Source organism: Natrix helvetica, assembly GCF_964273705.1.
Source record: "Natrix helvetica genome assembly, chromosome: 2".
Lineage (NCBI taxonomy): Eukaryota > Metazoa > Chordata > Lepidosauria > Squamata > Natricidae > Natrix > Natrix helvetica.
The window spans coordinates 210,140,326-210,155,127 of NC_138552.1; the positions used below are offsets into that span (position 1 = coordinate 210,140,326).

Sequence of the window (14,802 nt, forward strand, 5' to 3'; positions counted from 1 at the left end):
ATGGCCCTTAGAATGTGGTATGTTACGGTTATAGGGGCAGCACAGACTCATTCTGGATGCACTATGATGGCACCAAAGTCAGCATGATTTCTGGTTGGCCCTGGAATAGGATGGGGGAAATGATAAAGCAGAATGTGTTCAAAGAACAAAGTCAAAAATAAACATAACAGCTAATGTGATGTATATAACCTACTGCTTGTTTGTTGCTAGGTAAATGGCAATCTAACATCTGAACAGGAGCCATGAGTAAGCTATGAGTGTTTATTTATTACATTGATGGACCACTGAAAAGCACCAAGAAACACGAGAAACAATATGCGATAAAAATTCATAAATAAAATGTGCACAAACAAGTGAAAGCAGAGTACAATTAAATGTGAGGCTGAAGCAACCAGATTCACACCTGTAGAGTTATATTTTTTTGCCTATGGAATCTCCTCATATTGCCTGCTCCTGGGAACATACAGATAAGATTTTTTGGAGGGAGAGAGGAGTTTTGTGGCTGAACGTTTTTTTTTCAATTTAAATAGTCAATTGTAGCAAAAATAATTGATCTAGAGCTCAGCTGTTAGAAGTATTGTATATTCCCAACACAAGATTTATGATAATTTCTGAAAATATTAATATTTAATTTTCCATCCAAATAAGTATGGACATGTATTTTAATCTCCATTATAAACTCTATTCCACCCTTTAATTAATGCCTGTAAGATTGCCATTCTGATCTAGAAAAATCCCATTGAAATCCATGAATCTTCCTTTTGAATAAAATACATGTATATGATTTGGTTAGTGCTACACAACATTATAAAAATAGAATTGGTATCTTTGATTTAGCAATTTTCCCACTATCGCTACCTAAACTTTGTAGCTTTGAAGGTACATGCTTGTATAATCAGAAATGGGTGACAAACACCAATGCTTTAATTAGCAAGCAAGCAATTTGTATGCATGCTTATTCAGAAAATACATTAATTAGAAAATTGATTTTAATCAATTATTTAAATCAGGTCTTTTCTGGGGTGATTTAAATTATTTTGATTTAAATCATTTTGTCCTGCCCTGCTTTCCCTGCATCACATACCTTCTTGTAAATTCTCCTCATTCTCCCTGTTAGCATATTCCGACAGTACAGAAGCTCAAGGACACTTTGCTCATGCCGTGGTATTACAATAGAAATGACTGTTCCTTCCATTTGCTCATATCAATATATCACTAACAAATATTTAAAACTTCAAAAATATGTATTCATTGAAATTTTTTTGAGCATTAAGGTTCCACCTGTCAGGATAATCTCCCAAAGTTGCTTCCAATTTGTAAAAATAATTTTAAACAAAAAAAACAATAATTACTCTTTGAAAACAAAGCAAAGCACTTTTTTATCAATACTTGTCAATACGCAGATCAGTACTTGTTTTCAATAACAACATATCACAACTGATTTTTAAGTACAATAAAAGGGAATGCAAACACCCTCAGATTTTATTTTAACTAATTAGTTTTATTGCCTTGAATTAAAATTATTGACCTGTATGATTCCATCAAATACTACATCATTCCTTTGAGCGGACCTGTTCTGAATACGGGCCCTATTACTATGCTAAACAAGGCCAACTTCTTGTGTTTACATGCTGTTAAAGTAGCATTAAACTAAGCTGTAGGGCTATTAGTGATGTCAGAAATGACTCATTAATTATGGCACTGATTGTGGAATTCCATCTCTTCCTAGTTATTACTCTTTCCAAATGCTGTAAGTTTTCAGCACAAGATAAGCATATTTGCTTACCCAGACACTTGGCTGCCTTTTTGCAACTATGTTTTGTCATTATTGCTTTTGTGATATTTTTCTTAATTTGTTTTTAGATAGATACATGTTTCTCCTTCATGTACTTTGCTTTGGAATTATTCTTAATGATAAAAAGTCACCACATTTAAAATCAATATACAAGGAATAAAGACACTGCTCCAACCACATATTCAGTGCAAACAAATTAAAAAGTGATCATGTATTTCTAGTTTCACATCATAATAAATTCTTGTTTATGTATTTAATTTCTATAGTGGCCCATCACAAAGGGTGACTGGGCAGCTTACAATTCTGAAACGTTTAAACATTTAATTAATATCAAGTTTAAAGCCAAAGATGGGATCCTTCACATACTTGGAGCCCCAGGTACATAGCCAAGTTTTAGAGCCCCACAACAGGGTTGGAGCTATTACGCTTTCCAAAGGGAAAATATTCCATAGGGCAGGGACTACAGCAGAGAAGATCCATCTTCTGGTACCTGCCAGGCAACACTCTGGCTGATGATAATATATATACCCAATCTGTTAAACCAAATTGCATGAGTTCAATTGGAATAAGTCCCTCAGGAAATCTGGTCGCATGCCATTCAGGTTTTTAAAGGTGACAACCAGCACCTTGAATTGCATCTGAAATTATATCAATAGCCAATGCAACTCACGTGCCAGTGGTGCTTACATGTGCCATGTATCTAACACCATTTACTATCCAAGAAGCTGTATTCTGTACCATTTGAAGCTTCTAAATGCTCTTCAAGGGTAGCCCTATGTAGAAGGTTGAATCTGAATGAAACATTTACAAGAACATGAGTTATGGTAACAGAGTTCCCTAGTCCAGAAAAGGGTAAAACTGGGACATCACCTGAAGGTGTGCAAAGACTGTTCTAGTTATGGCTGCCACTACTCTTTGATCAGGAGCTGTAAAATCTAAGGGGATCCCTAGATTGCATACTGGGCCTGTTTGGGCAGTGCTGCTCCATATAGAACCAAAGATGGAAAGATCTTGTCACCAGAGGGACCAAATATCCACAGCCACTCAGTCATGCTGGGGTTAAGTCAGACTTTGATTTGCCCCATCCAGATCCCAACAGCCTTCAGACAGTAGGTTAGGACATTCATGGCACGACTCAGAGGATCTGAAGTAGAAATATAAAGCTGGGTGTCATCTGTATGTTAGTGATATCTTGCCCCATATTGGAAATCAGAATCAAGTCAGAGTAGTCTCCAAGAATAATATGTTACGGATTGACCATGAAGACTATGGTTCCCAGCTGAAAGTACTCAAATGTATCAATAACGTACAATTGATCTTGGACAATGATTTTTCTCTGATAAAGGCCTCGGATAGTAGAATTTTATGTTTATAGATAGCTAAAACACTGCTCACCAGCACAATAGACAAAATTAACTCTGCTGTGGACCCAAACCTGTGCTTTGTGCCTGTATCTATCCTGCATTCTATCCAGATGCATTTCATGTATGAAAATCAAGGAGGCCAGACTTAATGCAAAAGAATGTGGACACAAATCAGAGGTCAGAATGTTACTCTTCATAAACCATTAAAAATCCCGAGAAAGGAAATTAAAAAACAAATGCCATTATGAAACAAATGAATTTCCATCCTATATCTTTAGCTTTGTCATGTTACATATGTTAATTAGTTCATTTATAAGTAGGTTTTCTCCATATATGTCCTTTTTAGATCATTCTAGTGTCATGATAAAAGAGTTGAGGCTTTGTGTGTGTGTGTGTGTGTTTGTTTATTTATTTATTCATTACATTCATGTACAGCCTCTCTCGCAGGTTAAGGCAGACAGTTTCCTAAATTTATGCATTAATTAAATTGAATGAAAAAGTACATGTTTACCTTGATGTGGCCCCCAAATCCCATTTTGCATATAAGGGATTTTAGCACACTTGTGCATATCCACCATTCAACTTCCTTAATATTCACTTATTAGAGTGATGCCTCACCTCTCCTGTGGAAGCTTTAGGTGCTCACATGACAGGAGAGGGGAAACTCCTATTACAAACAGCCAGCAGGAACCCTTGTTAGGTAAATTCTGTTAAGAAATTTTGAGAAATCACAAATCACTTTGTGACTTGACTCTGTCTCCTCAACTCAGCTTCAACATAAGGAATGGCATTTCAGGCCAGTATAAAATTTCTGCTCAAATGTAAATAAATGTGGAGAGCAAGTGAGGAGACTTCAGTTGTTGGAAAATTACTTTGAGAAAGGAAATTGGAAAAAAATAGGACTACGTTGATGGTTGTTTTGTGTGAATGTTGCATTTTTCTATTTATTAGACCCTCTGTACACCAGCTAAGATGGGGCTGTTGCATATGGCCTGCAAATTTGGGACAACCACTGGTAGGCAACGAAGTTAGTTTTCTGCATTTCCCTGCTGCTACGTAGCATCCATCTGAATTTTTGCATTCCAGATCTTTAGGCCTAGTTAGCTTAAACTCTAACGTAAGAATAGGGGAGGAACCTTTTGTACAGACAACTGAAAGAAAGGGCCATTTGATATGAATTGTTTTGATGGTTTGTTTTGAAACCATAACTGAAATTTGAAAATATTTATACTAATTTGTCATACTAGCTACTTCTTATTGTTAGCACTGGGTCATGTTTTGAGGTTAGTTTTGAGGCATATTTCTTACTTAACAGACTCCCACTGAAATCTGGAGGAGTAAATACAAATGAGAAAGCCAAGCTGAGATTTAAAAATTTATCACTATGCAAAATACTCATACGCATCATAATGTCCTGGCATCATGTTAAGTGTTTTCTTGCAAAATTATGTCTTGAAAACATTGTAACTGGTAAAATAGCTTTGAATACTGCTCCCCAGCCAATTTTTGTTTTCCTAGTATGAGTTATTTCTGCTTTTCAATAGATCTGTAAGTGAAGCAGTTTTCAGGGGAAATATAAGATAATCATAATAATACACTATATGTTCTTCTTTACTAGAAGCAACCTTTTTCTATTATATACCATTGCCCTCAAATCTACTTTGGTATGTAAAAGAGCAAATGAAGCAAAAATTTCAGCTACTAGGATTATAAATGTTAAGCAGCAGACCATTTATTTGCATGCATTAATGAGAAAATTATGAGTAATTATACTTTGCCAAACACAGTTCAAAGGCTTTCTTTCCATTCATGGATAAAGTGGTCTTTTCAGGACTCCCCTTCCCCCTCGTGCATGAATGCATGGGAAGAGCTATTTTCTGTAAGTTCACATGTACAAAAAACATGGGAACTCAATGGCTAGAATTGATTTTGCTTAGATAACGTCTTAATTTATTCTTAGTTTTGCTTGTTTTTTAGGCATTTTTTGACTGAATTGTGTAACCTCTTGCTAATTTTTAGGTTTAAAAATGAATGTAAAGGTAGTCTTCGACTTAGAACAGGGGTGTCCAAACTTGGGAACTTTAAGACTTGTGGACTTCAACTCCCAGAATTCCCCAGTCAGCTGGCTGGGGAATTCTGGGAGTTGAAGTCCACAAGTCTTAAAGTTCCCAAGTTTGGACACCCCTGACTTAGAACCACAATTGAGCCCAACATTTCCGTTGCTAAGCAACAGTCATTAGGTGAATTTTGCCCCATTTTATTACCTTTCTTGCCATAGTTGTTAAGTGAATCCCTGTTGTTGTTAAATTAGTAACATGATTATTAAGTAACAGGGTTGTCACAAAAAGTGACCATGTGACTCCGGGACACTGCAACTGTCATACATGCCAGTCGCGAAGCATCTGAAGTTTGATAATATGACCACAAGGATGCTGTAAGTGTGAAAAATGATCATAAGTCACTTTTGTCAATGCCCTTGTAACTTCAAACATCATTATACAAATGGATGTAAGAGAAGGACTACCTGTATAGAGCTTTTGTAAATAGAGGTTGTAGTGCTCTTGTTCAAACTTTGTATCAATTAAAATGTTAGCTACTATTCAAAATCTACACTGAGCAAAATGTGGCAAATTAAAAAGTGTCATATGCCCTGCTGCTTTCGTCATTGTGAAGTACTAATGAGAAATCCAGCATAATCAACTTTCAGGATAGATCATAATAGCAAGCGGGGAGGGCTTGGGAATTTTTCCCTATGAACACCTAAGAAATTCAAGGGAGGAAAAAGTGAATTTAAGGCTTCCACTTTCTACTATGTTATTACTAGCTGGAAAAAATTTCAATACAGTGGAATCCACATAACTACAAATGGCCTTTGTTTAAGAGTAGGTTACTTGAATTCATAAGTGAACCTATTATTTACTTTGATCAGTAAAAAACAGGTGAGTAATGCCAAGAGATGTTATTTTTTCCTTAGGCATATGATAAGATCTTTTCCTAAACTGTTTGAAGTACTCCTCTGCTTCCACTAGAGGGGGATTCCTTCCGAACAAGGTTGTGATCTGTTAAGAGCAATTCCTGCAGTCCTTACATTTTGCAAGAGTGCCCAGCAGGGTTTATTTTGCCACTGTGTGCTTTCACAAACGTATCCTTTTGTAAGGGTGATGGCATATAACTAAAAAGAGTATGCGTATATTACGGAGAGCAAAATCCTTTCCTATTAACAAATCAAACTTGCTGATATTTTACCAGATTGCTCTTGACCTGAGATGAAATATTGTATCAGAGAATTGAGGACAGGTAGTCCTCAGACTACAACCCTAATTGTGATTGTAATTCCTGTTGCTAAGCAAAGCAGCCATTAAGCAAAGGATCCTGTGCTTAGAGATGGCAGCCCAGATTGCGATCATCAGGCCAGAACTGCACGGTTGTTAGGCTAGGACCTCAAATTTCTCCTGCCCCTGTGCAAACTGCCTCCACTTCAGTCTTCTTGCTTTACTATTTTCTCCCATCTCTGCTTTTTTGGCTGACCTGCACTCTTCTACCTGTTCCTGCTGTATTCCACCAATCCTCCCAACTGACCTTCCTGTTTTCTCTCCGTGTTGCTAGCCTGAGATTCCAGCTCTGGGCAAAGAGGAAGCAGGACTGAAAGAGTGGATGAGATAGGATAGGCAGAGGAGTCTTATCTTCTCCTGCTAGTGCAATGATTGATAGCTGGCAGATTGTGGAAGAGCGTAGCAGGACAGGCTGGAAAGGCAGGGTAGAGCAGCTCCATCACTGGGTGAAGTAGGAGAGATGGCACGTCCCAGGCAAAGGGGGAAACTGTGGGAAAGGACTATTTGGAGTGGCAGCAGAACTGGAGGAAGTGCAGGGATGTGGTTTATGATGGAAATCTTCCTGGAGGCTCCAGTCAGGGATGGAGGTGAGCCCTGTGCCAATAGAGCCTACCTGTAGGCCCTCTACTTGTTTGACCCAGCTCTCTTCCTGCAAAGCCTTGCAAAGGGTCAGCGGCTTCCAGTGCACTTCCAGGTCTTCCAGCAGCTTCCTGGCCTGGCATACTCCCATTGCCAGATGAGACTCCACTGCCTTGCGGCACTTGCTGTGTGTGTGTCCCAGGTGTTACTTGACAAGCCCCTGATTCCCAGGACAGTAGCAGGAGGAAGAAAAAGACAAGGGTTACCTGGGATGGCAGCGTGGGTAGCAGTGGAGGACAAGGTGAGAGATTAGCCGGTGGTGGGAGTTGAAGCAGAGGCTATTTGTGAAGGTAGGAAAAATGTGACCCTGGGAGCTACCTACTGCTATGTGACTCAGTGAACTCTTTTTAAAGCATTAGGTTTTAAAATTTTCTTGTAAGAAACTTCAGGATTCAGGTAGTTTATTTTCAGGTATTTTCGTAGAGTTCTGCATATATAGTCCTCAACTTATAATTGATCACTTATCTAGCATTCAAAGTTATGATGGACCCATCCAACCCAATGTGTACTTATGACCTGGTTCAAGAGTTCTGATTTCCCCCTTCCCCCTGTAGTCACATAACCACATTTCAGGCACTTGGCAAAATGATTTATAGCTGTTTGTAGTATCCCATGGTCAATTGATCATAATTTATGATGTTTTGTCAAAAACTGGTGTTTATTTCCAAAACACTTAGCGGACAATACATTTGCTTAATGACCAAGATGGTCACTTAATGACTAGAGAGTCACTTAACAACCATGGTGATTTTGTTTTTTGTTTTTTTATTTATTTATTTACATTTTGTATTTCTAGACAGTCCATCTCCTTCAGGGAAGGACTTGCTTAATCACAACCAAGCAAAACAAATTTGGAAAACTGGGTGATGACCTACTTTACGGCTGTGGTGACTTACAACTACGCTCCATTATGGTCATAAATCAGGGACTACCTGTAGTTTTTTTAAAAAAGTACAGTTTTGAAGCTTCCTCCCCCTTTAATATAAGCGCCTCATTAATAAATATGAATGATTTCTGATATTAATGCTAGTCCATCCAAGACAAGAGTACAACTTTCCTTCTGGGGACAAACTATTGCATAAATATATATTGTGCCACATTTTATTTGGCTACTTTTTATTAGGGCATAAAAACTCAATTTGTTAAGTCTTCCTCTCTTCCTCCTGCCCTAAAAAAGTGTTTTTATTATTTTGCTAACTATAATTTCTGCTTAGATCAGCACTGCTGTTTTTATATATGGATTTAAGTGACACTGTCTGTTCTCGCTTGTATTTTCCTCACAAACTCTGTGGCTCTGTTCACTTTTAAGTGACTAGTTTTGAAATTTTATTTCTCCTTATAATTTCAGGTTGAAGTTTTAGCCTCGGAGGATGCTTCATTTGGACTCAAGGTCTGTAGATGATGAAATTTCTTTTCTTGGGTACTCTTAAGTTTAAAACAACTGATTTAATTTTATATGAGAACATTTACTTTTCCTGAAATTTATATCATTAGTTCCTATCCTGTAATATTTACTTGAGATTATTGCAGTCAAGAGGACATTTCATATTGTGTTCCACTTTTTTTCTAAATAAATTTTGCAAGAGAGATCAGGTTGGAATATGAGAACATATTATAAACTAAAGCTAATCACTTTTTAAGTATAACATTTTGTTTTGTAGTTTGGCAATGTGGCTCATGCTTCTGTACTGAGACCCAGAAGTTGATTTCTGAGCACTTTTGCAGCTTTTGCATGCCTAGTACTAAATTCCTGAGAAGAGAACTTTTTAAGGTTCTAGATTTACTTTTACAAATATTAACTTTATCTATCAGTAATGAAATTAGGCTACCAATCTTATTTTTTTAAATGGTGGTTCTTAATGGTAAATTTTACATAGGCTATAACAGTGATGGCTAACCTTTTTTTGGCTCCTGTGCCAAAAGCAAGAGAAGCGCAGGGCGGTCGTGTGCCACACTTATAATGCTATGTGCGTGACCCCCCCTCCTTTTGGCATGTTTTTTTTGCCCTCCCTAGGCTCCAGAGGCTTTCTAAGAACCTGGGGAGGGCAAAAACAGCTTCCCCGATGCCCTTTGGAGGCTTCAGGAGGTTCCCTAAAGCCTCCGGAGGGCGAAAAATGGACCTACGGGAACCCGGAAGTTCTGGAATGGTGATTTCTGGGTTGTCCATAGGGCCGATTTTCTATCTCTGGAGCCTTCAGGAGGCTTCCCTGAAAGTTCTGGAGGGCGAAAAACGGCCCTAAGGACAAACCGGAAGTCCGTTCCTGAATTTCAGGTTTGCCCATAGGGCTGGTTTTTTGCGTTCCAGAGGCTTCAGACTCCGGAGGGTGAAAAACTGCCTCAAAAGAAGGCCGAAGTCAGCTGGCCAGTGCATACATACGCACTGGTGCTAACAGGGCAACGTCTCGCATGCCCTAACAAATGGCTCCGCGTGCCACCTGTGGCACATGTGCCATAGGTTTGCCATCATGGAGCTATAAAATAGACTAGTGAGAAAAGAGATTGGATAGTGGGAAAGGAGTATAAATCTGAAAACTTAATCTTAAATCATGAATTTTCTGTTGTTAAATATCCATATGATGTAATACTTCAAACAAGTATAGAAATTGAGTAATCACCAAAGTAAGAACAATTAGTAGAAAAAGAATAAAGCTCAACATTCATGATTTAAAAAAAAAGATGCGCATAGTTAACTCTGGGAGGAGGGGAATCAAAATTGCCACTTTATTAGTTAGTAAATATTTATGACACTATGATTTACTACTGTTTTATTGTGTTGTGATATCTGGGAAACTGATTTAAAATAAATTATTAAAAATAAATAGAGCTGCTCCAAAATTGTTTGAAGTGTTTAACATATGGTGTTCTGTAGCATTTTCTAGTTTGTATTTAATACGCAGCAGGCATACAGAACATTCACTGAATATTTAATAAACCTGGAGGGTCAGCTTTTGCAAACTCATCTCCATAATCCTTCATGCTAGCTGAGTAAACAGAAGTATTATTGAAGATTATTGTAGCCAATAGCTCTCATTGTCTGACTCATTTTGGAAAAGACTGTGTTATTGTTTTAAGGTTAAAATTGAACTTTGGGAAAGATATTAGGATCAATTTGTACATGGCACAAGCTAAGTATTTGCCAAGTAAAATTTTCACTTTCATTTTGAATGCACTTAGGACATACTGCATCAAGCTATGTCTGTTTGGCATTAACATAAGTGGCTTCAAAGTCACATTCTGGGTTTACTACTACTATAGATGACTAAGCTAGAACACATAGTAAATATTTTCTAAAAGGAAGTATGCATAGAATGCTTTCATGAATAAGCAATTCACCAGTCCTCATATGATACAGCCACTTCAGGAATAATGTTGCTTTTGCTGTTCTGAATGCATATACTTTATTAGAGGATTTCAGTTACAATAACATAAATCCTAGTTTTCTTTTTAGTCCTATGGAATGTTTCTGGAACCTGCTTATTTCATTATGTTTCATGAGATTGTGACATCCCTGCCTCTATCAAACTGTTGCTTCCTTATAATATAAAATTGAATAATTCAATGCAATTTATCTTCTACAATCGTTTGTGTAATTGACCTCCAAATCTGAGATTATAAACTTGTTGCATCAATGATTACCAAACAAGCATGAAGTATTTGTTGATTTTCTTTTTAAAAAAATATTTGTTTTTAGTTTATGTTCTTTATTTTCTGGTCTGGCACTGAGGGAGAGGAAGAATGTTAAACTCTTGAAACAGTTGTGTCAAGTAACTTATTTCTTAACTTAAAACTTCACTGGATATTGCACATACTTTCTATATTATTGCATCCTGTGCTTTCTATTTTCGTCCCTGAACAATCACATTTTATTAACAATACCACCACATTTTATTAACAATTTTCTTTTTAATCTTCTACTAATGGTGCTTCAAGACATTTTACTACTGCAAACCTAACACCAAATTTTCATACAACTAACAAAGCCTTTTTGTACCATTCAGACCTCAACTGCTACCTTCATCATACCTCCTATGTGCTGTTTCCTTAAGCAGCTTGCTTCATTTTGCTGCTTGGTAGAACTGGCCCAGCTCCCTACGGACAAAAGATTCATCCAGAATAAGCCAAGAAATTCTTAGCCAAATGGGGCCTAGTTGTGGGAAACAAATACACTTCAACATATCGAATAGGCAATATGTATTGTGTGAAAAAAATAATTGTTTCTAAACTATAAAAACTAAATTTTCCATAAATAGTCCTAAATCACCATGTTAATAACTTTTAGTTTGAAAGAATTAATATTATATTAGCTGAATTTCAAATATGTTCATATGAACTGTCTCATCCTCTGTTAAATATTTTTGAAGAACTAATGAAACAATCCTTGAAAATAATTCCATCCAGGTTTTCTCGAAATATTATTTTAAATAGTTGACAAATTATTTTCATGGATGCATTTTTTGTAGTTAAGAATGGGGATTAACCCTTTTTTAATTTTAGTCGATGATACTCTACAGTTGTTTTCCTTTTGTTCTTAATTGGAAATTTTATCCTTTATTCCGAGGCAGTGTGAGTGACAGACACTTGGTTTGTTATATAACATGAACTGAGTTACCTATATATTACCTATAGTAATATATACCTACAATAATATATAGGTAACGATATACAGTTAAAAACTTATATATATATAAGTTTATATATATATGTTTATATATATATGTTGTATTTGTACTGATGTACTGATGTACTGATAAATAAATAAAGGGAGACTAGTATAGATTTATTTCGAGCTAATTAGCTCTCATCAGCTAGCCATACCCTTACTGGGATTTGAACCTGGGCTGTATTATATCTTAGGCAGGAGTCTTAGCCACTAAGCCACAGGCTTGCCTCCTTATCAGTTGAACAGTTTTATTTATTTATTTATTGTTTGTTTGTTTGTTTGTTTATTTATTTATTTATTTATTTATTTATTTATTTATTTATTTATTTATGGAGTACTTTGGTATTTGATTAAAGAAGCCAAGCAACAAAGCAAATCCTAAATATTTCCATTTTTTTCACCACACCATTTCAATGAGATATCACCACTATGTTTCACTAATTTCTGTAAAAATAATTGTAAGCAGTTGTTTCCATTTTTGATGAGTTGATCTTCACTGTGCAGGGCCATACTTTTTAGTAAGTGTCATCACTAGAAAATAGCAACATTATTATTTTCTGGATTTTGTAATTGCAAACATTCATATTGTTAATAAGAAAACTGAATGAACAAATCCATAGACTTAAGCTATACCTTTTACCCTTTTTTTTCTTTTTCTGTTGAATCATGTCCGATTCTCAGCCACTGTCTGGAAAAAAAAAATAGTAGCAAGCTTTTTCAGAACTGGTTTGCCATTGCCTCTTTCCTAGGGCTGAGAGAAGGTAATTGGCGCAAGATCACCCAACTGGCTTTGTGTCTAAGATGGGGAACTAGAACTCGTGTCTCCCAGTTTTTGCCTTGATGTCTTGACCACTATTCCAAACTGGTCCTCTCCTTATATGCTAGTGTGATTTTAAAAACCTTAGGATAAAAATATATAGTTTCTGCATCGGAGTTATGTATTTTATATTTATACAAAACTTCCATTGACATTATAAACTTACTTGAGAAGAATCTGACTAATTTCCTTTAAGGTAAAGATACAACATTCAAATAATATAGATCAGGGGTGTCCAAACCTTGGAACTTTAAGACTTGTGGACTTCAACTCCCAGAATTCCCCAGCCAGCATAGCTGGCTGGGGAATTCTGGGAGTTGAAGTCCACAAGTCTTAAAGTTCCCAAGTTTGGACACCCCTGATATAGATGATTATACTGTGCAGTATAACTTTCTACAGCAGATAATAGGACCTTACCTATTGAAGAGAGAAAAAATAGATTGTAAATAAAGAATTAAGTTGTGCTTACTGGAAATTAATTAATCTTAAAAATCTTTTAAATATATTTTCACATATTCAGTCAGTACTCCATACAAGCTTCAGATAGCAGAAATACAGTATCTGGTTATATGTACGGCATCTATATACTTTATATCATCTCTCATTCTTATAGCCACCTATTTCTTGTGTTGATTTCTCAAATAGCTGTATGGGGTTTAACTTAAAATGACAGTTGCTGCGTAAGACTGTATGTTCATATTTCACATAAATATTTCATAGCATTTAACATGTAGATTCAATACAGTAGATTCAATATTTTTATGACTGATAAGAATCAACATTTCTTCAGTGTCTATCTCAATGTGTCTCTTTTGAACTTAAGATGATTATGTGATGCATATCTTCAAAAGGAAGAGGTCCTTTTCTAGGAATCCATCTCAATACTTCACCAATTGAGACCCACACAGTGCAGCTAGTTTTCTTTTGGGGAAGCAGTTTTACTAGATAAAACTATCCTGCCCTGGAAACTTGTTCAATGTTATATATGCATGCCTGCTGCCAGCTGCCTTCTGTGATCTACAAGTAGGCCTTGTCATATAGCTATATTTTATTCACTCCTTGGAACATAAATAAATGCTTGCAAGATTTTACACTGGGCATTCTTAAACCTTTGGTGCTAAACTGAATAAAGAAAATCAGGTATCAAGGTCACCTACTAGAGGAAAAATGCAATATAAAAACCAGTAGAATGATATTTATGCCTTCTGCTATTGGTATTTTTAAGTTAAACAAGATTTGGAGCCTGGAAAATTGCTCTTCTTTAAGCCCAGTGTCCCATACCTGAAACAGCAACTTACCATTAGCAGTGTCAGTCTGAGATGTAAATCTCAGCAATTAATTCCTTCAAGAAACTTCCAGCAACAACTTATTACTCATCATATCTTTTATCTGTGTGGGCAATATAGTCCTATGACAGGGCCAAACCACATCAGCACTAATTATTTCTCTTGCCTTCATAATGTCTAACTTAAAATGTATTATCATATGCCAAGATAGATGTTGCCCCTAAATAACAGAAAGGAGAGATCAGGAAGGGGGTTGAACTGTGATTTGCAGAGGTGCATATTCAACTCTACCCTGAACATCCTCGGCATTGAGGATTTCAGGATGACTTGGGAGGGGGAAATCACCTTTATTTGCATCACTGAACACTATCAGCACTGACAAAATCACTACCATCTTATTGCAAAAAGCAACTTTACTTAGAACAGTTTGCATCCTGTGATGATATCTAATATTATGAAACAACAATATCTGACAATCTAGGTCCTTGGGAAGGATTCGATAGATGGACAAGAAAAGTTGTTATTGTTATGGTTTGGTCGTCGCTACAATTGCTGTTGTCATTGAAACCTATTTAAAAGTATTAACAGGGTCATGTTAATGGGACGGGCCACTGTTCTAGGCCACTCTGAGATTCAAAATGAGAGTCTAGCATATATTTTTGAGTTAGTATTCAGTACTAATAAGAGAAATGCTGAGGCATCATGAGACAAATTGGGAGACTGGTAGTTCTAGTCCAACCTTTGGCATGAAACCAGCTGGGCGACCTTGGACCAGTCATTCTCTCTCAGTCTTAGAAACGAGGCAATAGCAAACCACTTCTGAAATCTTGCCAAGAAAACTGCAGGGAGCCAACACAAACTTGAAGGCACACAGGAACACATTCAATAAAAAAATTAATTGGAGAACAG

General features: G+C 36.5%; 1 protein-coding gene across 10 annotated transcripts in view; it reads left to right on the forward strand.

Annotated features, from left to right (window-relative positions):
* Positions 1-14,802, forward strand: part of ARID1B (AT-rich interaction domain 1B) — a 425,150-nt gene that overhangs the window by 222,250 nt on the left and 188,098 nt on the right. For all 10 annotated transcript variants that reach the window (XM_081944091.1, XM_081944094.1, XM_081944097.1 and 7 more), the window contains exon 5: positions 8,479-8,520. In XM_081944091.1, the coding sequence (XP_081800217.1) occupies positions 8,479-8,520 (42 nt within the window). The remainder of the gene's footprint in view (positions 1-8,478; positions 8,521-14,802) is intronic.